The sequence below is a fragment of the Cetorhinus maximus genome, chromosome 5 (assembly GCF_964194155.1).
Source record: "Cetorhinus maximus chromosome 5, sCetMax3.hap1.1, whole genome shotgun sequence".
In the NCBI taxonomy this organism is placed as follows: domain Eukaryota; kingdom Metazoa; phylum Chordata; class Chondrichthyes; order Lamniformes; family Cetorhinidae; genus Cetorhinus; species Cetorhinus maximus.
Genome location: NC_135883.1, coordinates 167,327,750 through 167,354,451, shown reverse-complemented (window position 1 = coordinate 167,354,451; position 26,702 = coordinate 167,327,750). Strand labels below are relative to the sequence as shown.

General features: G+C 43.2%; 1 protein-coding gene across 1 annotated transcript in view; it reads left to right on the top strand.

Moving 5' to 3' along the window:
* The window catches only part of LOC144681151 (dynein axonemal heavy chain 8-like), a 1,659,468-nt gene that overhangs the window by 1,543,036 nt on the left and 89,730 nt on the right, over positions 1–26,702 (top strand). The window contains exons 61-63 of the mRNA XM_078542878.1: positions 6,024–6,154; positions 10,510–10,663; positions 23,236–23,400. Coding sequence (XP_078399004.1) covers positions 6,024–6,154; positions 10,510–10,663; positions 23,236–23,400 — 450 coding nt within the window. The remainder of the gene's footprint in view (positions 1–6,023; positions 6,155–10,509; positions 10,664–23,235; positions 23,401–26,702) is intronic.

Sequence of the window (26,702 nt, the reverse complement as noted above, 5' to 3'; positions counted from 1 at the left end):
CGGCTGTCTCCACTCCCAGGAGATGAATGAAGGCCCCGAGCCTCGCCCTCTATTTATCCGCTGCCTGAGTAGAGGTGTCCCTCCCAGACCCGGCTGTCTCCACTCCCGCAAGGTGAGTGAAGGCCCCGAGCCTCGCCCTCTATTTATCCGCTGCCTGAGTAGAGGTGTCCCTCCCAGACCCGGCTGTCTCCACTCCCGCAAGGTGAGTGAAGGCCCCGAGCCTCGCCCTCTATTTATCCGCTGCCTGAGTAGAGGTGTCCCTCCCAGGCCCGGCTGTCTCCACTCCCAGGAGGTGAGCGAAGGCCCCGAGCCTCGCCCTCTATTTATCCGCTGCCTGAGTAGAGGTGTCCTTCCCGGTCCCGGCAGTCTCCACTCACGGGAGGTGAGTAAAGGCCCCGAGCCTCGTCCTCTATCCTCTGCCAGAGTAGAGGTGTCCCTCCCAGGCCCAGCTGTCTCCGCTCCCAGGAGGTGAGTGAAGGCCCTGAGCCTCACCCTCTATTTACCTGCTGCCTGAGTAGAGGTGTCCCTCCCAGGCCCGGCTGTCTCTGCTCCCGGAAGGTGACTGAAGGTCCCTGAGCCTCACCCTCTATTTATCCGCTGCCTGAGTAAAGGAGTCCCTCCCAGGTCCAGCTGTCTCCTCTCCCAGAAGGTGAGTGAAGGCCTCGAGCCTCGCCCTCAATTTATCCACTGCCTGAGTAGAGGTGTTCCTCGCTGGCCCGGCTGTCTCCACTCCTAGAAAGTGAGTGAAGGCCCTGAGCCTCACCCTCTATTTATCCACTTCCTGAGTAGAGGAGTCCCTCCCAGGCCTGGCTGTTTCCACTCCCGGGATGTGAGTGAAGGTCCCAAGCCTCGCTGTCTATTTATCCATTGTCTGAGTAGAATTGTCCCTCGCAGGTCTGGCTGTCTTTGCTCCCAGATGTAGAATCAGTTTGGGTGGACATGAGGAATCGTAGGGAAAAGAAGTCATTAGTGGGTGTGGTCCACAGGCCCCCTAACAGTAACCACAATGAAGCAAAAAGTGTACAAGGAGAAACATTGGCTGTATGTGATAAAGGGACAGCAATAATCATGGGTGATTTTTATCTACACATAAACTGGAAAAGCCAGACTGGCAGTAGAGCCTGGATGAAGAGTTGATAGAATACTTTCAAGATATTTTTTCAGAAGAGCACATCCTGGAACCAATTAGAGTGCAGGTTATATTTAGCTTGGTATTGTGTAACATGGCAGGATTAATTAATGACCTCAGAGTGAAGGCACCCCAAGGTAGCATTGATCACAATATGATTGAATTTTACATCCAGTTTGGAAGAGAGAAGATAAAAACAAAATACTGCGGATGCTGGAAATCTGAAACAAAAATAAAAATAGCTGGAAAAACTCAGCAGGTCTGACAGCATCTGCGGAGAAGAATACAGTTAACGTTTCGAGTCTGTATCAGAACTGAGGAAAAATAGAAATGAGGTGAAATATAAGCTGGTTAAGGGGGAGGGGGGGACAGGTAGAGCTGGATAGAGGGCCAGTGATAGGTGGAGGCAAAGAAGAGATTGCCAAAGACGACATAGACAAAAGGACAAAGGGGTGTTGACGGTGGTGATATTAGCTGAGAAATGAGCTAATGGTGACATTAAGGGTAGAAAGCAGGATGTGCAAGTGACAGATAGCCCTAGTGGGGGTGGGGAGGGGGGAAGGAATCGAAATAGGCTAAAAGATGGAGATGAAACAATGGGAATGGGAATATATTTTTAAAAATGGAAATAGGTGGGAAAAGAAAAATATATTTTAAAAATATAAATAATTAGAAAAAGGGGGATCGGAAAGGGGGTGGGGATGGAGGAGAGAGTTCATGATCTGAAGTTGTTGAACTCAGTATTAAGTCCGGCAGGCTGTAAAGTGCCTAGTCAGAAGATGAGGTGCTGTTCCTTCAGTTTGCGTTGAGCTTCACTGGAACATTGCAGCAGGCCAAGGACGGACATGTAGGCCTGAGAGCAGGGTGGTGTGTTGAAATGGCAAGCGACAGGGAGGTCTGGGTCATGCTTGCAGACAGACTGAAGGTGTTCCGTAAAGCAGTCACCCAGTCTGCATTTGGTCTCTCCAATGTAGAGGAGACCGCATTGGGAGCAGCGAATGCAGTAATTAAATTGAGGGAAGTGCAAGTGAAGTGCTGCTTCACTTGAAAGGAGTGTTTGAGCCCTTGGACGGTGAGGAGGGGGGAATTAAAGGGTTGCACCTTCTGCGGTTGCATGGGAAGGTGCCATTTTTTGAAAGGAAGAAGAGTGGATCTGAGACTAGTATTTTAAACTTAGATAGAGGCAACTATGTGAGCATGAAAGCTGAGCTAGCTGAAATTAACTGAGGTACAAGGCTAGGAGATAAATCAATAGAGAAACAGTGGCAGAAATTTAAGGGGGTTTTGCAGAAGACTCAGAATAAGTGTATTCCTGCTATAAAGAGAAATCTTAAGGGGCGGACCCACGTGGTTAACTAAAGAAGTTAAGGAACGCATCAAACTTAAGGAAAAAGCATACAACTGTGCAAAGATCAGTGGCAGGTCAGATGATTGTTCAGAATATAAAGAACGGCAGAGAATAATAAAAGGTTAATCAGGAGAACAAAATTATAGTATGAGACGAAGCTAGCTCGAAATGTAAAAACAAGTAGCAAGAGATTATAGAGGTATTTAAAAAGACCAAGAGTAAGTAAAGTGAGTGTTGGTCCTGCAGAGAATGAGAATGGAGAGTCAATCATAGATAATAAGGAAAGGGAGGATGATATGAACAAATATTTTGCTTCTGTCTTCACTACAGAGGATATAAAAAACATTCCAGTCATAGCTGTAAACCAGGGGGTGCAGCGGAGAGAGGAATTTGGTGAAATTACAATCACTAGGGTAGCGGTACAGAGCAAACTGATGGAGCTGCAGGCTGACAAGTCTTCAGGTCCTGATGAATTTCATCCTCGGGCCTTAAAAGAGATGGCTAATGAGGCAGATGCGTTGATGTTAGTTTTTCAAAATTCGCTACATTCTGGAAAGCTTCCATCAGATTGGAAAGTAGCAAATATAAACCCTATATTCAAGAAGGGAGGGAGGCCGAAAACAGGAAACTATAGGCCAGTTAGCTTGAAGTCTGTTGTGGGGAAGGTGTTAGAATCGATCATTAAGGAGGTTCTCGCTGGGCACTTAGAGAAACTCAAGCTAATCGGGAAGAGTCAGCATAGTTTTGTGAAAGGGAAATCATGTTTAACCAATGAATTGGAGTTCTTTGAAGGAGTAACATGTGCTGTGTATAAAGGGGAGCCTGTAGATATTCTGTACTTGGATTTCCAGAAGGCGTTTGATAGGGGGTAACATATTACAGAATCACAGAATTTTAACGACACAGAAAGAGGCCATTCGGCCCTGTGTCTGCACTGACTCTCCAAATGAGTATCCAATGAGCACCTAGTGCCATTGCCCTGCCTTTTCTCCATACTCCTGAATATTGTTTCTATTCAAATAATCATCTAATGCCTTCTTGAATGCTTTGTTTGAACCTGCTCCACCACACTTCCAGGCAGTACATTCCAGACCTGAGCCACTTGTTATGTGAAAAAGTTTTAGCATGGGGAAAAGATTGGCTGGCTAGCAGAAAACAGAGTGTATGCATAAATGGGTCTTCTTCTGATTGGCAGGGTGTGACAAGTGGAGTCCCGCAGGGGTCTGTGCTGGGGCCTCAACTTTTTATAATTTATATCAAGGTCCTAAATGAGGGGAGCAAAGACATGGTAGATAAATTTGCAGATGACACAAAGATAGGTAGGAAAGTATGTGAAGAGGATGTAAGGAGGTTGCAGCTGGATATAGATAGGTTGAGTGAGTGGGCAAAAATATGGCGGATGGAGTATAATGTAGAAAAATATGAAGTTATTCACTTTGGCAGGAAAAATAAAAAAGAGTATTACTTAAATGGAGAATTGCTGCAGAATTCCAAGCTGCAGAGGGATCTAGGTGTTCTAGTGCATGAGTTACAAGAAGTTAATATGCAGGTACAGCAAGTAATTAAAAAGGCTAATAGAATGCTATCCTTTATAACAAAAGGAATTGAACATAAAAGTAAAGACGTCATGCTTCAGTTATACAGGGCATCGTTGAGACCACATCTCAAATATTGTGTGCAGTTTTGGTCTCCTTATTTAAGGAAGGATGTAAATGCATTGGGGACAGTTCAGAGGAGGTTTACTAGATTGATACTTGAAATGAGCGCATTGCCTTATGAGGGAAGGTTAGACTGACTGGGCTTGTTACCACTGGAGTTTAGAAGGGGTGACTTGGTTGAAGTATAAAAGATTCTACATGGTATTGACAAGTGGATGCAGAAATTATGTTTCCTCTTGTGGTTGAGTCCTGGACTAGGGGGCACTGTTTTAAAATTAGGGGTTGCACTTTTAGGACAGAGATGAGGAGAATTTTTTTCTCTCAAAATGTTGTGTGACTTTGGAATTCTCTGCCTCCAAAGGTGGTGGAGACAGAGTCATTGAATATTTTTAAGTCAGAGGTAGATAGATTCTTCTTTTTCAAGGAACCAAAGGGAACAGGGATAGTGGGAATGTGGAATTCAAAACACACACAAATCAGCCATGATCTTATTGAATAGAGGAGCAGACTCGAGGGGCAAAATGGCCTATTTCTGCTCCTATTTCATATGTTTGTATATACGTCCTGAATTTTTAAAATGACTGAATGTCTGGCTGTGGCAAATTTAAAGGGAATTATACACAGGCTATCTAATTTTCATAGGCCAGGCCTGGCCATTGGATCCTCCTCATTTGCTAAGACAAAGAGCCCTGAAACCTTCCTTTCTAATTGTTAATGGTTGGCACATTAATAATCTCAGGAATCCAGACAAAAGAATATACACCCTTTGTCAAAGCCAAAGTGGAGAGTTGGGAGTCATGTGACATGACCCCCCCGAGCTGGAGAAATCTGTGATATTGTCTTATGGAAGTGCAAAGCTCAGTCTGCCATCTTCCACCTAGCAAGCAGCAGCTCAGAAAAAGGCTCTGTCCAGATTTGAATGCCTGTCCCCATTTACACTGGGACTTCTGAACTCCTTTACCATCACCGACAAGACAATTTTTCTGTGTGTCTATCTCATCATGGAAGTCAACTCTGCTGGATAAGTAAATTGTCCAGCATCAGTTCGGCCCGCCGACTTCTGTGAAAGAATTTACCATTTGACTTTTTATTCTGGACTCTAGTCTCACGTGAAACAATAATTCCTTTACACTGTGGTCTCTTTGCCCTGTAAAATTGTCTTTCTCTTTCCCTCCTTGATTGTACGAATGCACACAGGGCTACGTAGCAACACCCCCTAACCACACACCCCCACCACCCCCCCGCCCGCGTTTTGCGTGTGTGCGAATAAACTCTCTGAATTTACCCTATCTGGAGTTTGCTGTGGGGTTATTAGTAAAAATTGGATCACACCAAAACCGAGGGGTTGGTAAATCAAAACATCTTTCTGTTTACGGATGGGTGGTGAGAGGAGAAATCAGGGCTGTTTAAATTAAACTCTTTCCTATCCGTAACAAGAGCATAATTTACTGCTACTTCCAGGCTTTTTGCTTCAATCTAAATTGCATGCATATATTTCAGTTTTGTTATGTGCCCTTTTTAACCATTGGGGCATACATGGCTTTATTTTGTTTCAGAATGGTTTTGAAGACAATCCATTTGCCCTCAGCATTTGCCTGCCTATATAATAAGGTTCTCCAGTCAGTCCACTTATACTGAATCATCAGACATTTTAGTAAAATTAACCTTCCTGAAATCATTTACCTTCTTGATCATGATTACCTGCAGGCTTTATTTGGCCCGTTAGATTAAATGTAACTAAATTATAATAAGCGATTGATATCTTTGTGCTGTTCTGATTTTATGCCCAAAAGAGATTGATAAGCATTAACTATTTACGCTGCTTCTTTAGTCTCTTCATTTACAAAGAAAAATCATAAGTCTGACAGCAGAAAAATATATTTTGCAGATATCTCGTATAATCCGTACAGATTGTGGAAATGCTTTGCTGGTTGGAGTCGGTGGTTCTGGAAAACAAAGCTTTACAAAGCTGGCATCTTATATTGCTGGATATAAAATCTTTCAGATCACTTTAACAAGGTATGTAAAAAAAATTGCAGTCATTTTATAGTTGTTAATGAAAATTTTAACTTTTTTAGGCTGGCTCAATATTCATGGAAAATCACATGGTGGGAAATAGTTCTGAGCCACATTTAGTCGCAAGACTAGATTTTTCTTTTCCCACCTACTTCCATTATTTTTAAATGTATTTCCATCCATTGTTTTATCTCTACCTTTTAGCCTTTTTTGATTCCTTCACCCCACCCCACCCCACCCCCACTAGGGCTATCTGTACCCTGTTTGTCCTGCTTTCTACCCTTAATTAGCACATTTCTTAGATAATATCACCACCTTCAACACCTCTTTGTCCTTTTGTCTATGACATCTTTTGGTTATCTCCACCTATCACTGGCCCTCTATCCAGCTCTACTTGTCCCACCCCCCCTTCACCTCTCTTCTATTTTTACTTAGTTCTGTTGAAGGGTCATTCGGACTCAAAATGTTAACTGTGTTCCTCTCCGCAGATGCTGCCAGACCTGCTGAGTTTTTCCAGGTATTTTTGTTTTTGTTTTGGATTTCCAACATCCGCAGTTTTTTGCTTTTATATTAAAACATTTCCCTTTTACTTAGGGAAGAATTTTTGCCCTTGGCGGGAGTGCTCGGCAGGGGTGGGTGGTGGTGGTCGGGAAGCTGCGATGTCATGCTGGTGGGGCAGTTAAGGACTGCCGAGCGTGAAACGTGAGCGGCAGCGCTGAGCGCAGCCTGTGCAGGTGGGGGGAGGAGGGTGAGCAGGCCAAGTGCAAACATTGAGCATGCGCACGAGTGAGCACTGCATAATCTCCCTGAGTCACTGAGCTACCTCAGGGAGATGAAGAGAGATTTAATTTTAAAAAATTATAATGTAATGAAACAAGTCCCCGCGTGTGACTCTGTCACATGATCAGGGACATGTTATTAATTAAACTTTTTTTTTATTATTATTTGCTTTTGGAAACCTCATCCCACCCATGGATGAGGTTTCCAAAAATGCAAAAGCTGCTTGGCCTTTTCGCCTGCCCACCGACCTCCTTTCTCTTGTACTCAATGTCTCTATTAATAAAGCCTAAGATACTATATACTTTATTAACTGCTCTTTCAACATGCATTGCCATCTTCAATGACCTATGTACATATACACCAAGGTTCCTCTGTCCCTGCACCTCCTCTAGAGTCTCCCTTCATTTTATACTGTCTCACCATATTCTTCCTGCCAAAATTGATCACTCACACTTCTTGGCATTGAACTTGTCTGCCCAATCCACCAACATGTCTATATCCTTTCTCAGCAACTTTTAAACTAAAAAAAATGACCACAGTGCCACACTATCATTGTGGAGCTGGATCCCCTCCATATGGGAGCCTGTGGCCATAGCTGTTGCCTGGCAGGTGGAGAGGGCCTCAAAACCTGCCTGGAGAACTGTGTGCCACCTCCAGTCTGCCTCCTGCAGCTAGCCCAGTTCCCGATACCACAGGGGAGTCTGCAGGCTGACTGAAAAATTCTAGTTAGCTCTGTTAATTGCTCTTTATAAGCCATTTACTTGTGGGCAGCGAGCCCTTCCACCTCTGGGAAAATGGCATAGGGATGGGATGATGACAGCATGCCAGCCAGCAGTGCAAATTTTCATGCCTGCCCACTTTCATAGTCTCTGCCCAGGTATTAGTCCACCACCAATGTAGAACTAGCAGCTTAATACACCCTGTTCTCCCATTACTGAGAAAAGATTAGTGGCCATGACCGCCTGTGACACTGGGGAACTCACCAAGCAGGGTTTCACATACTTCACCCTTACCTCTTCTGACTTCCCTCATCCCATACACTCTCCTTGACAAGCTATAGACAAAATACATCATCACTAAGTTTCACTCTTGCAACCACCAGTTCAGATACTGACCTTTAACGTTAGTTTAAAAACAGGATTTGTATCGAGTGACCGACCAGGCACATTCGTAGGAGCTCGAGCCCGGATAGGATAGTGACAGTTTGCTGATGAGCAAAGTCACATACAAGTTTTGCTACAGAGGTCAGATGCAGACTTTGATGTGCCAGGGCTTTAAAGATGAGCAAACATCAGAAAATTCTGGACCATTGGACAGTCTGCCAGAGACTTGTGTACAAAGTTTCAGAGCTCACCTCCAACTTGGTGCAATGGACACCACCATACTGGAGCATCTCATGACAAAAATGAAAGGTTCCATTGCATCAAAAACTGTTGCCATGAATGCTCAAATGGTTGCCATGTTAAACTGTAGAGTTCAGTGTTGAAAGGGGCAGTCTGAGCTTTCACATCACTCTAGCCTTCTATTCTCCAGGAGCACACTAGGAATGTCAATGCACTGCCCATGCAAGGGGCCTTAGCTTCATAGAAGAGGAACCTGCTGACCTCCATCAGGATGACAGAATGCATACTCTCCTTCCAGCCACTCATCCAGTGCCCTTGCTGGTGTGATTGTGTTAGCCAGCCCAGACTGCTTCCAAAGCCCTGATAGCGCAGGCTGCAGTCGGGCCTCTTGGTACAAGGTTGCTCAAGGTCATCCTCTAAAGTGTGTGTGGAGTCAAGGGTAGCTTGCATCATGAGAAAGCCTGTCATGTGGGCAAACCCTCATTAAGGAAGGAGATGCTAGCGTTTCTTCTGGTGTAATAAGCCTCCCTGATACATCATTGTACTGTGTTGTGAGAAGTTGCTGATGTCATCTGTTGCAGTCTGAAAGAGGCTCTTGGTAAAAAAGTAGAGAGTAGCAGTGATCTGGACAGCCACAGACAGTATTGTCTTTGTCCTGGTTTGATGCTGTAGTTGTGGCTGTAAAAGCTGTCATATATCTCAGGCACAACCTCTTTGTTAAAGCAAAGACACAGATGCTGCTCCTCAGTAAAATTGAAATATGAAAAGTGCTCCCTGAAAACCTTATCTGAATATATGAATATAACCTCTGCTGAGTGCCCTTCTCCCCCACCTCTTGCTTATTTTAGCAGCCAGTGCTGCTCTGTCCTCCTTGATGCTCCCAATCTTGCAAGATTTCAAAAAGCAAAGCATCCATATTTGGAGCCATACATTCACAAAAGTGGAAAAGTAGTTAAACACCTCTCTGTACAGACAAAGCACAGCCTCCAAAAAGTGCTAGCGCACAACAAGAAACATCCAAAAGTCAGACAGTAGCCAGCAATAGCAACCCAGCATCTAATCTGAGAGTACTGCACGATTCCTTTAAGTAATGTTGGTGTTGGTGAGGTGGCCTTCATGCTGGTTAGCAAGCTGAGTGAGTAAGCATGATTTTTCAGTTGCTTTGCCGATGTGAATATCTATAAGAGTGCTATTTTCTGTTCTGACCTGGTAGTCTGAGCGGTCACATCTGCCATTTTGAGGCCTTAGGTGTTCATGTAGCACCTGAAGAATGTGTGCTCTCCAGCCCAATTTCCACTGTCCATGCAACAGTGCTGATCTCTCATCTTAATTCCAATAGGAAAGCAAGTATAAACATTAGAATAACAGAATAAATCACAGTTTTCAGCCAGAGATCATTTCTTGTGTGTTTTTGTTAATTTTCCATTGGAGTTTCAATAGAAGACTCAGAAAATTTCCAAGGAATTTCTAAGATGCAGTGTTTAATCATTTGATCACTAAATTTTGATTGCTATTCCATTCAATGGAGTAATCAAAATTTTTGACTAAGCAGTAACTAATTTTGTGAGGCTCTGCTGGTTTTGTAGCTCCATGCAAGTAGCAGGAATGGGTCTGAAGAACATGCTCAACTTCACACAACCAATTTCATGAAAGATAACTTGGGACAAATAATAATGCTACTGTAATGTCAAAAGCAACCTCATTTTAGTGTTTAAATTATCCCATGCAAAGTTTCATGTCTTTGGTTGAGGCACAGACCACAATGAAAGCCTCAGCCATAAAGGGATTTGTTTTCTGTGAAGCTGTTGCTTATGCATTTTTGTAACCACACAGTAGCCTCTCTATTTGCCTGGAAGGTGACAGGGATTTGTCCTTGGTTGTGGACTTTCTCCAGAACAGCCTCTTCAGGCTGTGGCCCTAAAGCCTAGTCCACATTTCCTGTCTCTCTCCAGGTCCATTAGATTCAGTCCTTTTCTGATGGTGGAATCATGGAACTCGCAGCAGACTTTAAAGATGCTGGAGGCCCTACAGGACAATGCTAGAGTGATGCATCCCCTTAACAATCGCTGCACCTTAAGTGAGACTTGGCCGTATGCTCTCGGATTCCCTCCTTAATTTCCTCTATCATGCCATCTAATCTGCCCTTCTTTGAAATGTTTTTCTATGTTCAAAATGTGCATAAATGCAAGTTGCTTCTGTTGATGTAATTATGTGTAATTTTATTGCTTCTTTCAGAGCGTACAACGTCAGCAATCTGATGGATGACTTGAAGATATTGTACAGAACGGCTGGGGCAGAGGGAAAGGGAATTACTTTCATATTCACTGATAACGAAATCAGGGAAGAGTCTTTTCTTGAGTATCTCAACAACGTACTCTCTTCTGGAGAGGTACTTAGTTACTTAGCTTTTGTTACAGTCTTTGTTTTACACTTTCTCTACATCTGTCTCCTAATTCAATATTCATCAACCACTTGTAAGAATTCATCTCCATAAGTATATGCTGCAACTGCAAACATCAGTTTGTATTATCTCATCCACTAGGTAAATTTAAACATTTTGACTGTATCATTTGTACTTAAATATTAAGGAATCTGCAATATAAATGAGAAATTACTCCCCTGGCCTGGATTCCAGGATAAGTTGATTTTTGTAATCGTTGTCATGTTACAAGTACAAATTCCATGTGCAACTGCTTGTTTATGCTGGGGAAGGAAGGAAAATTTGGCCAGAGGCAAATATTGCAGGGATTCAAATCCTGTAACAAAGAGGCTGAGAACATTAAGCAAGGGCTGCAATGTGAGGTCCACTGAAAAATTTACAATTACGGATTACTTGGAGTTGCTTTTGAACCAGAACAATGGCAGAAGAAATTCAATTGGAGGAAGTGTGAGGATATCACTTGTATCTGAGAAAGACAAATCGGATTGGTGAAAGCTAGGCCTTGAATGTGTACTAGATGTGACTCAGTTGGTAACACTCACTTCTAAGTCAGAAAGTTGTGGGTTTTCTGTTGTTGTTGTTGTTGTTGGTCTTAGATGTGTTAGCCATGGGTCTGGACTAAACAGACAATGCTGGAGGCAATGCTGTTAGCAAACTACCTTTTATTAAACATGATACTATTTACAATATAGACTCAGCACAAGACTCTACATAGAACTATCTCTTTCCGTGCTCTGTTATCATGTGATCTTACATCACTGATGATGCAGACTATATATTTACATATTTAACATTAACTCTTTGTACTACATCTCCCCTCCAAGTCTCTGACTCTAAAAATGCTACTTACATGCTCCTACATCTCTCCCCAAAGTCTCTGCTTTCATCTATGGTTCACAGAGATAAGCATCGTGGAGGTTTCACCAATCTCCCCGACCTTGTTCTCATCTCTCAGAGGTTGCATAGGGTTCAGTTTCTCCATGTTCTCTCTCAAACTCTGCAGAGTAGCATATGGATCATCAGAGACTATTGGTTTTCTGTTCAGGTTGATCATACAGTTAGACCATTCAATCGATGGTCTTCTCGTTGATATGAGTGAGTTTCTGTTTCTTCTCATTATCCTGTTCTTTGTCTCGACAAGATAAGATCTCGGACTTTGTGTCTTTTCCAGTACTCAACCTTCTCTATTCTGGTCTCTATTCCGGACTGATTCACCTGGTTGGAGATCTAGTAACTCCTGCACCTTATGACAGTGATTGTAATTTTTGTTCATATTTGCATGATACTCATCCTCCTTCTCCCTTACTCTCTCGATGTCAGAGGGTTTTAGACATGGCATGAGCGTATGTGGAAGAACAGGAAGTTGAGTCTGTAGTCTTCTTCCCATCAGAGGTTCTAATGGAGTCAACCCATTCTGAAGTGGTGTGGAATGGTAGCTCAACAGGGCTAAGTTGATATCATCATTCTTTCCAACAAAGCTTCGACCATTCATACTCTCTCTTGGCTTCAGCATTTGTTTGTCAATACCTAGGTGAATGAGTTGCAGAGACAAATACAAAGTCTCTGTAAATTTCTTGAACCCTTCATTCACAAATAGTGGATCATTGTCTGAAATTACAAGACCTGGAATGCCATGTGTGGCATAAACTTATTTTAGTGAATTGACGATTGCTTCTGTGGTTGTTCGATGAAGTCAGAGGGAGTACAGCTGCATTAAGTTTCAAGGGAGTAAGGCAAGGCTGGATGGCTTCTACTTTAATGCCAGAAGTATTACAGGTAAAACGGATGAGTTAAGGGTGAGGATTGACACGTGGAATTGTGATATAGTAGCCATCACTGAGACGTGGTTGAGGGAGGGGCAGGATTGGCAGCTCAACATTCCGGGATATAGAATCTTCAGGCAAGACAGGGGAGGGGGTAAAAGAGGAGGGGGCATTGCATTATCAGTTAAGGAGTCAGTTACTGCAGTAAGGAGAGATGATATCTTGGAGGGGGCATCGAATGAAGCTTTGTGGATAGAGTTTAGGAATAAAAAAGGGGCAGCCACGTTGTTGGGTGTTTATTATAGACCCCAGATAGTCAGCGGGAAATTGAGGAGCAAATATGTGCACAATTTGTGGAGGTGTGTAAAAGCAATAACAATAGGGTAATTATATTAGGTGATTTCAACTTTCCCAACATTAATTGGAATAGACATAGTGTTAAAGGCTTGGATGGAGTGGATATCTTGAAATGTGTACAGGAGAACTTTTTAGGTCAATATGTAGAGGGTCCAACAAAGGACGGTGCAGTGCTGGACCTAATTCTGGGGAATGAAGCTGGACAGACGGCTGAGGTGGTGGTGGGGGAGCATTTTAGTGATAGCAACCACAACATGGTACAATTTAAGCTTGTTATTGACAAAGAAATTGACAAGTTGCAAAAAAATGTTTTGGATTGGGGGAGACCGAATTTAGTAAAATAAGGCAGGATTTGGCCAAGGTAGAATGGGGACAACTACTTGTGGGGAAACCTACAAAGGAACAGTGGGGGGCGTTCAAAAAGGAATTGGGAGGGTACAGGCTCAACATGTTCCCGCTAGGGTGATAGGAAGGAGAAACAAGCCCAGGGAACCATGGATGACCACAGATATTCAGGATAAGATGAGAAGGAAAAAAGAGGCTTTTAGCAGGTACAAGGGAAGCAAATCAGCGGAGGCCTTAGTGGAGTACAGAAAGTGCAGGGTGGAGCTTAAGAAAGCAATTAGGAGAGCAAAGAGGGGATATGAGAAAGCTCTGGCTGGTAAAAGTAGGGAAAATCCCAAGATATTCTATAAGTATATCAATGGGAAGAGGATAACCAGGGAAAGAGTAGGGCTCATTAGGGACCAAGGGGGCAATCTATGGGTGGAGCCAGAGGACGTCAGTAGAGTGTTGAACAAATACTTCACATCTTTCTTCACCCAAGAGAATGAGGATGAAGGTATTGAACTCGGGGAGACAGACTGCGAGGTTCTTAAGCAAATTGATATAGGGAGTGACAAGGTATTGGAGGTGTTGGCAGGCTTAAAAGTGGACAAATCTCCAGGTCTGGATGATTTATGTCACAGACTGCTGAGGGAGGCAAGGGAGGAGATCGCAGGGGCTCTGACCCAAATTTTTAATTCCTCCCTGGCCACAGGGAAGGTGCCAGAGGACTGGAGAACAGCTAATGTGGTTACGCTATTTAAGAAGGGTTGTAGAGATAAGCCAGGGAACTACAGACCAGTGAGTCACACGTCAGTGGCAGGGAAACTATTGGAGAAAATTCTGTAGGAGAGAATCTATCTCCACTTGGAGAGGCAAGGAATAGTCAGCATGGCTTTGTCAGAGGGAGATCATGCCTAACAAATTTGGTTGAATTTTTTGAGGAGGTGACCAGGTGTGTCGATGAGGGTAGTGCAGTTGATGTAGCTTATATGGATTTCAGCAAAGCCTTTGACAAGGTCCCACATGGCAGACTTATAAAGAAGGCAAATGCACATGGGATACAGGGTAATTTGATAAGGTGGATTCAAAATTGGCTTAGTTGTTGGAGACAGAGGGTGATGACAGAAGGATGCTTTAGTGATTGGAAGCCAGTGTCCAGTTGCATACCACAGGGATCTGTGCTGGGTCCCCTATTATTCGCCATTTATATAAACGACATAGATGACTATGTGGGGGGTAGGATTAGTAAGGTTGCGGATGACACAAAGATTAGCCAGGTGGTTAACAGTGAGGTTGAGTGTCTTGGGCTACAGGAAGATATAGACGGGATGGTCAAATGGGCAGATAAGTGGCAGATGGAATTTAACCCTGAAAAGTGTGAGGTGATACACTTTGGAAGGAGTAATTTGACAAGGAAGTATTCAATGAACGGCATGACACTAGGAAGTTCTGAGGAACAAAGGGACCTTGGCATGTGTGTCCATAGATCTCTGAAGGCGGAGGGGCATGTTAGTGGGGTGATGAAAAAGGCATATTGGACACTTGCCTTTATCAATCAAGTCAGAGATTACAAAAGTAGGGAGGTCATGTTGGAGTTGTATAGAACCTTGGTGAGGCCACAGCTGGAGTACTGTGTGCAGTTCTGGTCGCCACATTATAGGAAGGATGTGATTGCACTGGAGGGGGTGCAAAGGAGATTCACCAGGATGTTGCCTGGGATGAAACATTTAAGTTATGAAGAGAGGTTGGGTAGACTTGAGTTGTTTTCGTTGGAGCAGAGAAGATTGAGGTGCGACCTGATCGAGATGTACGTGATTATGAGGGGCATGGACAGGGAGCAGCTGTTCCCCTTAGTTGAAGGGTCAGTCACTAGGGGACATAAGTTCAAGGTGAGGGGCAGGAGGTTTAGGGGGGATGTGAGGAAGAACTTTTTTATCCAGAGGATGGTGATGGTCTGCAAAGCGCTACCTGGGAGGATGGTGGAGGCGGGTTGCCTCAATCCTTTAAAAAGTACCTGGATGAGCACTTGGCACATCATAACATTCAAGGCTATGGGCCAAGTGCTGGTAAATGGAATTAGGTAGGTAAGTTAGGTGTTTCTCATATGTCGGTGCAGACTCGGTGGACCGAAGGGCCTCTTCTGCACTGTGTGATTCTGCAAAGACGTTTAAACTCGATTCATCTGGGGTGATGGTCAACAACTATGAGGAATGTCTTCCCCTTGAGCTCAAAAAGATCCATTCCGTGGAATTCCCAAGGTCTGGATAGAAATGAGGATACCATCAATGGTTCTTTTTGTTCTTGATGATGAATTGCACGGGCAATCATGTCCTCCAGTGATTTTGAGATTCTTGGTCACCAAAACTGAATTTCACACCCTGGCATGTAGACTTTCTAATGCCCATGTGTCCCTGGTGTATTCCTTGAAGGATTTCGAATCTTAGGACTCTTGGTATGACCAACCTCCCATCGTAGATTAATAAGTTGTCCACAATACTGAGCTGTCTGCATTGCTTGAAGTAATGCTTCAGAATGAGATCGTTTAGAACATATTCTGACCATCCATTTTTCAGTATTCTCTAATTTTTAGCATGTTCTTCATCTGGTTTCTGTGCTTGCCATATTTCGTTCAGTCTCTGTGGTTGCTGTAGTCAGAGAGTCATTTGACTCTACCTCCTCAAAAAGACTTATGCCCTCCTGTTCAAGCTTCCCAACAGGAATATGTGACAAAGCATCACCTCCTGTTTGCTAAAAACAAAAAACTACTGCGGATGCTGGAAATCCAAAACAAAAACAGAATTACCTGGAAAAACTCAGCAGGTCTGGCAGCATCGGCGGAGAAGAAAAGAGTTGACGTTTCGAGTCCTCATGACCCTTCAACAGAACTCAACAGAACAGTTTTGTTGAAGGGTCATGAGGACTCGAAACGTCAACTCTTTTCTTCTCCGCCGATGCTGCCAGACCTGCTGAGTTTTTCCAGGTAATTCTGTTTTTGTTTTGGACCTCTTGTTTGCTGTTTGCCTTGCACACATTCATCTGGTTCCTTTACCTGCTGTTCTAGGGAAATCTTGTGTCTGGTTTCCTCAAGGTTTTCTAGTTCATCTCCTTTAAAGATGAGTTGTAGATCTGTACGAGCTGTTATGTGATCCATACTTACCTTGGTAACAAGAGTAGAGATGGGGAACTCCAACTTCTCGTAGGCCTCAGGCGTTTCACACATGCGTGGACCGGAATCAGGCATTGCATGCGGAATTCAACGTTTTTGTATTTCTTTGGGCTGAAGATAGGCCCAGTGCCCCTATGCAAAATTAAAATGGCGTTAAAATCCTGGTCATTTGACCAGAAGTGGAGTGCCATAACCCCAAAAAAGAATCCCAGAGAGGGGACAGGCAGAGGTCCCAAAGGCAGCGTCAGACAGGGGTCAGGGAGAGGGGACAGGGAGAGGTCCCAGTAAGGAGAAAGAGGGGCAGAGAAAGAGGTCTCAAGGAGAAAAGGGCTGCAGTTGGCAGACTTTAAGTTGTGAGGGCTGAGAAGAAGCCCTGGCAATTGAAGGTGGCTCAGGAGAAGCCCTGGTGATCAAAGAAGGCAGCAGAAGGTTGGTGACTCTGTGTTACAGGCTGTTGTAAAAATAACCCTTTGGAACAGTCGCATTCTGCTTGGCTAGCTGAAAAGTTGGAGTTGTTGCTTGTGAGTTGGTGCTTGAGTGCAGACTGGGAATCCAAGGGAATCAAGTCTACGGAGACAAGATTGAAACTCTGCAAGGTGAGCCATCACTGAGTTCATCAAGTTGGAGCAACTTTTGGAGAGAATTTAAAGACAAGATCTTCAAAGATGAAGACTGGAATCCCTCATGAGAGAGACAAAGTTCCAACAAAATTGGTTGATTCACAGTCTTTACTGACATCTGGGTGGGTTGTTGAGAAATTGATGAGACCTGTCTTGCTACTTATTGTGTAGCCTGGGGGTTGGACTACAGTTTTCTCGTGAATTCGCATGTACCTCATATTAACCCTGAATGTTAGAATATAAGGTGGATATTGTAAACTGTTATATCTTTCTGACCCTGTATAGTGAAGTTCATTTCTGTTTGTTCAAAACCCATGCAATCTTGTGGCTTTATTCTCTTAGCAAATATCCTGAATCTCAAACTTTGTCTACTTCAAACAAAAAGTTACTGATCCCTAACTGGATAGAACATGGGGGTCTGATCCCGGATCACAACAAAGCTTTTCTACTGAACAGTGAACTTTCTTGATTTGTGGAGCACATACAAAGTTTTGCTGATTTCTCTTCCTTTCTGCTGGAATTTAACAGTCCTTTAATTTTCAGCTGAATGCCTCCTGGACCACAGAGTCTTATGGTAAATGACTGGAGGAAATCTGGTTTTAACTACTTTTCTGTGTCTGAAAGAATTGGAACTCCAACTCCAGTGTCTAACTTGAAGTTTGTTTTATGCCCATTGAGCATAATACCTGCACTCCAATAGTTCCCATTTGATTCTGCAATTTCTCCCAAGAATGGCACATTTCATTCTTTTTCTTTTTCAACTTCTTGAATGCCTTCAATTTCTTGAATGGTACATGATCTTTGCTGTTTCTCCTTTAATTGTTTTGTTCAGAGCTGTTTGCTGCAGCAAGCTGATTTAACGTGACCTCTCTTCTTGCAGGAATGACATTTCGCATTTTTGGCAGGGCATTCTTCCCTCCGATGTAGCCTTTCCTGCCACAATGAGAATCCTGAATAATAGCAGCTACCACGCCCTCTTCCATTTTTTGCTGTTTGGAGTTAGTTGCGCTGCAATTTCTATGTGATATAAACTGGACTGTATCAGCTGGCTTTCTCCAAGAGATTTTTTTTATGTGTCAAATAAAAATTTTGTTTTGCTTTCTCTCTTTTGCCTGCCCTATTATCTGCACAGTTTACGATAGGGTCAAGTATTCCCTTGACTGCAAATAATTCAATAGTGTCTCTTCTAAGACTCCCACAACAATGCAATCCTGAATTAATTAGGCTTTCAGGGCTCTGTATTCACAATTTTCAGCTAATCAATATAGTTAATTTATAAAGGAATCTATGCTCATCCTGGTCATTGGATGTACCTATTAAATTTTGCTCTCTCTATAATGGTGTTTTCTCAAATTATTTTCTAAAATAAGTATCAAAATCTTTAATAATTTCTTCATAGTCGCCGTGTCTTTGTTTATGCCTGAATGACCATTATGTCATCTGAACTACTGCCTAGCGTGTAGAATGAGGTACTGACCAGTTCCTTGATAATCTTCTCTGCTAGTCCCCATGCTGTTCTGTATCCGGTAAACCTGCAACTCCAGTTCTGCCGCTTTACAGCTTGAACTGGGCGTGCCACATGGCCAAAACACTCTGGTAAAGGGAAAATTGTTTCCGTGTCTTCGTTTTACTGTTGCCTTTTATGGAGTTCAGTTGAAGATTTCCCCATGCTGTCCTTGTCCTGCAGTCATTTCTCTCGCTGTTCCTTACAGTCACCAGGCTCTTTACTTGTTGCTCCTTTCATTGTGCTTTCTCATAGCAACCATCTGTTATTGTTGTTGTGGTGGGTCTTAGATGTGGTAGTTGTGGATTTGGACTTACAGATAATGCTGGAGGCAATGCTGTTAGCAACCTATTGTCTATTGAACATTATACTAACCATTTATAGTATGGACTCAGCTTGAGGCTCTACATGGAACTATCTCTTTCCATGCTCTATTATCATGTGTTCTTACATCACTGATGCTGTAGACTTTTTACCTACATATTTAGTATTAACCCTTTATACTACAGCTTTCACAGGTAAAGTTTCACTCGAGGACTTAAAAACAAAAAATCAAAGGTTGACACATCAGTGCTGCTGAGAGAGTGCTGCACTATTAGGGTTGCTTTCTTTCACATGCAGCATTAAACTGAGGCCCTGACACTACTTTCAGATGGATGTAAAAGATGCCATCGCACAATTAGAAGAGCAGAAGGGTTATCCCCAATGCCCTTGCTGTGTGCATATTGACTGCTATTTTTCCTACATTACACCATCGACTACACATCAATAAAGTACTTTATTGGCTATAAAGCACTTTGGGATGTACTGTGGTTGTGAAGGGCACTATATAAATGCAAGTCTTTCTTTTTTTGTCTTTTCTATGCCACAGAAAGGGATAGCAGCTGGAGGTCATGTTATAAAGGTTCCAGAAACTGTCCGACATCATTGGCAACTCTCTCTTTTAAAAACACAGCACAGGCAAGGTGGGATGAATGACTTCGTTCAGTACTGTATGTATGATTCTATGAATCCTATGCTGAACCCATCAGGGATATTCTGAACATAATTCCTAGGGATGCTCGGGAGTACCTCAGTATGTCCCCTAAGTTGCTCAGCAATGTAACTGGGGTTGGCATAAGAAATGCACCATCACTCTAAAGCACGCAATATTTACTTTTTAAAAATTAATTCATGGGATGTGGGCTTCGCTGGCAGGGCCAGCGTTTACTACCCATCCCTAATTGCCGTCAAGAAGGTGGGGCTGAGCTGCCTTCTTGAACCGCTACAGTCCATGTGGTGTAGGTGCACCCACAGTGCTGTTAGGGAGTGAGTTCCAGGGTTTTGACCCAGCGACAGTGAAAGAACGGAGATATATTTCCAAGTCAGGGTGGGGAGTGGCTTGGAGAGGAACTTCCAGGTGGTGGCGTTCCCATCTATCTGCTGCCCTTGTACTTCTAGATGGTAGTGGTCGTGGGTTTGGAAGGTGCTGTTGAATGAGCTTTGGTGGATCCCTGAACTGCATCTTGTAGATGGTACACACTGCTGCTACTGTGCTTCGGCGGCCGAGGGAGTGAATGTTTGTGGATGTGGTGCCAGTCAAGCAGGCTGCTTTGTCCTGGACAGTGTCGAGCTTCTTGAGCTGCACTCATCCAGGCAAGTGGGGAATATTCCATCACACTCCTAACTTGTGCCATGTAGATGGTGGACAGGCTTTGGGGAGTCAGGAGGTGAGTTACTCATTGCAGAATTCCTAGCCTCTGACCTGCTCTTGTAGCCACAGTATTTATATGGCTAGTCCAGTTCAGTTTCTGGTCAATGGTAACCCCAGGATCTTGATAGTGGGGGATTCAGTGAAGGTAATGCCATTGAACATCAAGGGGCAATGGTTGGATTCTCTCTTGTTGGAGATGGTCATTGCCTGACATTTTATGGAAGAAAGGTCATTGATAAAGTAGCTGAAGATGGTTGGGCCGAGGACACTACCCTGAGGAACTCCTGCAGTGATGTCCTGGAGCTGAGAGGACTGACTTCCAACAACCAGAACCATCTTCCTTTGTGTTAGGTATAACTCCAACCAGCAGAGCGTTTCTCCCTGATTCCTATTGACTCCATTTTTGCTAGGGCTCCTTGATGCCACACTCTGACAAATATGGCCTTGACGTCAAGAGCAATCACTCTCACCTCACTTCAGTGTTTTTTGTCCATGTTTGAACCAAGGCTGTAATGAGGTCAGGAGCTGAATGGCCCTGGTGGAACCCAAACTGGGCATCAGTGAGCAGGCTATTGTTAAGCAAGTGCCGATTGATAGCACTGTTGATGACCCCTTCCATTACTGATGATCGAGAGTAGAGTAATGGGGCGGTAATCCACCGGGTTGGATTTGTCCTGTTTTTTGTGTACAGGACATACCTGAGCAATTTTCCACATAGCCAGGTAGATGCCAGTGTTGTAGCTATACTGGAACAGCTTGGCTAGGGGCGTGGCAAGTTCTGGAGCACAAATCTTCAGTATTATTGCTGGAATATTATCAGGGCCCATAGTCTTTGCAGTAATCAGTGCCTTCAGCCTTGATATCACGTGGAGTGAATTGAATTGGCTGAAGACTGGCATCTGTGATGCTGGGGACCTCCAGAGGATGCCGAGATGGATCATCCACTCGGCACTTCTGGCTGAAGATTGTAGCAATTCTTTTCCACTGCTGTGCTGGGCTCCTCCATCATTGAGGATGGAGATTCTTGTGGACCTCCTCCTCTAATGCGTTGTTTAATTGTCCACCACCATTCACGACTGGATGTGGCAGGACTGCAGATCTTAGATCTGATCCATTGGTTGTGTGATTGCTTAGCTCTGTCTATCACTTGCTTATGCTGTTTGGCACACAAGTAGTCCTGTGTTATAACTTTACCAGGTTGAAACCTCATTTTTAGGTATGCCTGGTGCTGCTCTTGGCATGCCCTCCTGCACTCTTCATTGAACCAGGGTAGATGCCCTGGCTTGATCATAATGGTAGATTTGGGGCCATGAGGGTTACAGATTTCATTCGAGTACAATTCTGCTGCTGATGGACCACTAGTGCCTCATGGATGCCCAGTCTTGAGTTGCTGGATCTGTTCAAAATCTATTATAGCACAGTGGTAGTGCCACAGAACACGATGGACAGTATCCTGAATGTGAAGGCGGGACTTCGACTCCACAATGGCTGTGTGGTGGTCACTCCTACCAATACTGTCATGGATAGATGCATCTGCAGCAGGCAGGTTCCCTCACAGCAGACCCAGTCTAGCAGCTATGTTCTTTTGTGCTTGACCAGTAATATTGCTACTGAGCTACTCTTGGTGATGGACACTAAAGTCCCCCACACCCAGCCCTTGCCACCAAGTGGTGTTCAACGTGGAGGAGCACAGATTCATCAGCTGAAGGAAGGCGGGCAGTACATGGTAATCAGCAGGAGGTTTCCTTGCTCATGTTTGACCTGATTCCTTTCGACTTCATGGGGTCCAGAGACAATGTTGAGGATTTCCAGAGCAACTCCCTCCCTACTGTATACCACTCTGCCCCCACCTCTGCTGGGTCTGTCCTGCCGGTGGTGGGTCAGGAATCCAGGGATGGTGATGTCTGGGGCATGTCTGTAAGGTATGATTCTGTGGGATGACTATGTTAGGCTGTTGTTTGATTAGTCTAAGACAGCTCTCCCAATTTTGGCACTAGCCCTCAGATGTTAGTAAGGAGGACTTTGCAGGGTCAACAGGGCTGTGATTGTAGTTATCATTTCCAGTACCTAGGTCCAGTTTGATTTAGTTTTTTATGACTTTGCAGCAATTTGTCATAACTGAGTAGCTTGCTAGGCCATTTCAGAGGATATTTAAGAGTCAACCACATTGCTGTGGAGGCCAGACCAGGTAAGGACAACAGATTTAGTGAACCAGATGAGTTTTTACAACAATCATTTCATGGTCATTGTCATCATTAGACTTTTAATTCCAGATTTTTATTGAATTCAAATTCCACTATCTGCCATGGCAGGATTCAAATGCAGGTTCCCAGAGCATTACCCTGGATCTCTGGGTTACCGCTCCAGTGACAATATCACTACACCATCGCCTCCCCCATCTTAAATGGTGCAGAAACCTTGTGGATCTGGCTTCTGGCAGTTCAGATGTCCATTCACCACACTTAATTTCACATTATTTGCTGTTTCAAGCATTACAATGCTTAAGTAAACATGTCAAAATAACTAAAATAAAAGCAAACTACTGCAAATGCTGGAGATCTGAAATAGAAAAACTGAAAATGCTGGAAAAGGTCTGGCAGCACCTGTTGCAAGAGAAACAGAGTTAACATTTCCAGTCCAATATGACTCTTCTTCGGAACTGAAGAGAGGTAGAAATGTAATGGGTTTTATGCTTTATGTCTTTAATGCTATCATTACCACTCCCTTTGCCTCTGATCCGTGACATCTTTGTCATTTTATCTCTCTCACTCTCTAACCTGTCCCTGACCTTCACTTTTTCTTCACCTACCCCTGCCCCTTTTTTCAACAGTACAAAACCCATCACATTTCTACCTCTGTTCTCTGAAGAAGAGTCACATTGGACTTGAAACGTTAACTCTGTTTCTCTCTCCACATATGCCACCAGACCTACTGAGTTTTTCCAGCACTTTCTGTTTTTATGTCAAAACAACGTACTGGAACAATAAATAATTACCAATTGCAATAAGCCATCTGAACAGATCAAAATTGAAGCCATTAACATGTATAAAGTATTGTAAATTTACATTGTTGTCCTTCTTCCCTTTGATAGGTGTCAAACTTATTTGCTCGGGATGAACTTGATGAGATTACTCAATCCCTGATTGCATCAATGAAGAAAGAAGCCCCTCGTATCCCTCCCACTTTTGACAATCTATACGAGTATTTTATTAATAGAGCCAGGATAAATCTGCATGTTGTCCTCTGCTTCTCCCCGGTCAGTTCCTCACCAGTACTATAAGTTCATAACCACAAATGTTAACTCAGTTTTGGTTTTCATTTGGTTTTCCATCCAATAAGAAGTTCTATTCTTTTTGCTTTGTGATTGGTCCCTGATCATCATGTGGTTTTACTGGTCTCAAGGCTAGCAGGGACCAATCAAATCCAACAGTCAAAGATTAATTGAATTCCATTTTCTAAGAAGAAGTGTGGTTATTGGAAGCAGTGTGAACCATCTACAAGATGCACTGCAGCAATTCACCAAGGTCCCTTAGACAGCACCTTCCTAACCCATGACCTCTACCACCTAGAAGGACAAGGACAGCAGATGCATGAGAACACCACCATCTGCAAGTTCCCCTCCGTGTCATACACCATCCTGACTTGAAACTATTTCGCCATTCCTTCACTGTTGCTGCGCCAAATCCTGGAACTTCCTTCCTAACAGCACTGTGGGTGTCCCTAAAACACATGGACTGCAGCAGTTCAAGAAGGCAAGAGCAATTAGAGATGGACAATAAATGCTGGCCTAGCCAGAGATCCCCACATCTGATAAATGAATATTAAAAAAAAATTCCAATGTCCTATCTTTCTTTTGGCAGAAGATAGCAGAAACCCTGGCAGACATTTTACTCTTTAGTGTTCAGATAGAACACATACATTCTCTTTAGGTGTGCAAGCTCATAAGCTGCAACATAAGAAACACAGAGAAGATAAGGCATGGGGTATGAAAGGAAATGTAGTTGCATGGAGAGATGTCCTGGCAACAGAGGGGCAGGTAGCCCTTTTGGATTGATGGAATATGGATACTTCTATTCCTCAGAGATCTCTTCCTGGACCTCCTTTGTTATCCATTTACTTAAATAATTTTGCTAGAAGCATGAGAAGATTGATATTGAAATCTACAATTGATACCAAATTATGGACCATGACAAATGGTAAGAAATAATGCAGGGGATTTCAGGAGAACATGAACTACATCTTGTAGAGAAGATATACAATTTAAAGATTGTCCTACAGGTGGGAAATGTCATTGAAAATGCAAATGGCACTCTGGATTTTTTATCTTGAGTTGTTAAATATAAAGACAAGGAAGTTATGTTGAATTTGTACAAGCTATTAAAGATGTAATAGGTTTTAACCAAGTATAGAAGCAGGGAAAGGTATGAGGTGGAGGGAGAAGAAAAGTGGAGGTCTGTCAAAGACTGGAAGGCAACAGAGAAAATAACAAAAGGGGCAATAGTGCAAGTCAAAACAGGGTGGTAATGGGACAAGGAACATAACATAGGTCTGGAGGATGTGTAAGTGAAAAAAGCAGAATCATCACCAACAGCTATCATTTAAAAACAAAAGCAAAAGAAAATACATACAAATGCACACATGTGCAAAATAGAAGCAAACGTAGGCCATTTGGCTCCTCGAGCCTGCTCCGCCATTCATTAAGGTCATGGCTGATCTGTTTGTGTTTCGAATTCCACATTCCCATCTACCCCCAATAACTTTTGGTTCCCTTGCCAAACAAGAACCTTTCTACCTTTGCCTTAAAAATATTCAATGACCCCGCCTCCACTGCCTTCTGAGGCAGAGTTCCAAGTCACACAATCCTCTGATAGAAAAGTTTCCCCTCATCTCTGTCCTAAAAGGGCAACTGCTAATTTTAAAACCGTTCCCCCTAGTTCTGGACTCACCCACAAGAGTAAATATCCTTTCCACGTCCACCTTGTCAATACCGTTCAAGATCTTATATACTTCAATCAAATCACCCCTCAATCTTCTAAACTCCAGTGGAAACAAGCCCAGTCTGTCTAACCTTTCCTCATAAGACAACCCACTCATTCCTGGTATCAATTTAGTAACGGCCTCTGAACCGCCTCCAATGCATTTACATCCTTCCTTAAATAAGGAGACCAAAATTGCACACAATATTCGAGATGTGGTCTCAACAATACCCTGTATAACTGAAGCATAACATTCTTACTTTTATGTCCAATTCCTCTCATAATAAAGGATAGCATTCCAATAGCCTTCTTAATTACTTGTCACAATTTTTTGTGACTCATGCACTAGAGCACCTAGATCCCTCTGCAGTTTGGAATTCTGCAGCCGTTCTCAATTTAAGTAATACTCTGCTATTTTTTTTCTTCCCGCCAAAGTGAACAACTTCACATTTTCTCACAGAATACTCCATCTGACATATCTTTGCCCGTTCACTCAGCCTATCTATGTCCATCTGCAACCTCTTCATGTCCTCTTCACAACATACTTTCCTAACTATCTTTGTGTTACTTGCAAATTTGACTATCATGCCTTCACTCCCCTCATCTAAGTCATTGATATAAATCGTAAAAAGCTGAGACACCAGCACAGACCCCTGAAAGACTCCACTCATCACATCCTTCCAATCAGACAAAGACCCATTTATGCTGTTTTCTGCCAGCCAGCCAATCTCCTATCCATGCTAATATGTTACTCCCTACACCATGAGCTTTTATTTTCCGCAATAACCTTTGAAGTGGCACCTTATCAAATGCCTTCTGGAAATCCAAGTATAGCACATCTGCAGGGTCCCCTTTATCCACAGTACATGTTATTCCTTCAAAGAACTCCAATAAATTGGTTAAACACAAATTCTCTTTCACAAAACCATGCTGACTCTTCCCGATTACCTTGAGTTTCTCTAAGTGCCCAGCTATCACCTCCTTAATGATCAATTCTAACACCTTCCCCATAACAGATGTCAAGCTAACTGGCCTATAGCTTCCTGTTTTCTGCCTCCCTCCCTCCTTGAATAGAGGGGTTATATTTGCTACTTTCCAGTCTGATCAAACCTTTCCAGTATATAGTAAATTTTGAAAAATTAATACCAACGCATCTACTACCTCATTAGCTACCTCTTTTAAGACCCTAGGATGAAGTCCATCAGGACCTGGAGACTTGTCAGCCCACAGCTCTATTAGTTTGCTCAATAATGCTTCCCTAGAGATTATAGTTTCACCAAGTTACTCTCTCCCATCCGCCTCCTGATTTACAGCTATTGCTGGAAAAATTTTTGTATCCTCTATAATGAAGACAGAAGCAGTGTATTTGTTCATTGCACCATCATTTCCTTATTATCTATTAACTCCCCATTCACATTCTCTAGAGGACCAACACTCAAATTTCTTTTTACGTTTTTAAATGCCTGTAGAAACTCTTGCTATCCATTTTTACATTTCTAGCTCACTTCCACTCATATTCTAATTTCTTACTCCTGATTAACCTTTTAGTCATTCTCTGCCATTCTTTATATTCTGACCAATC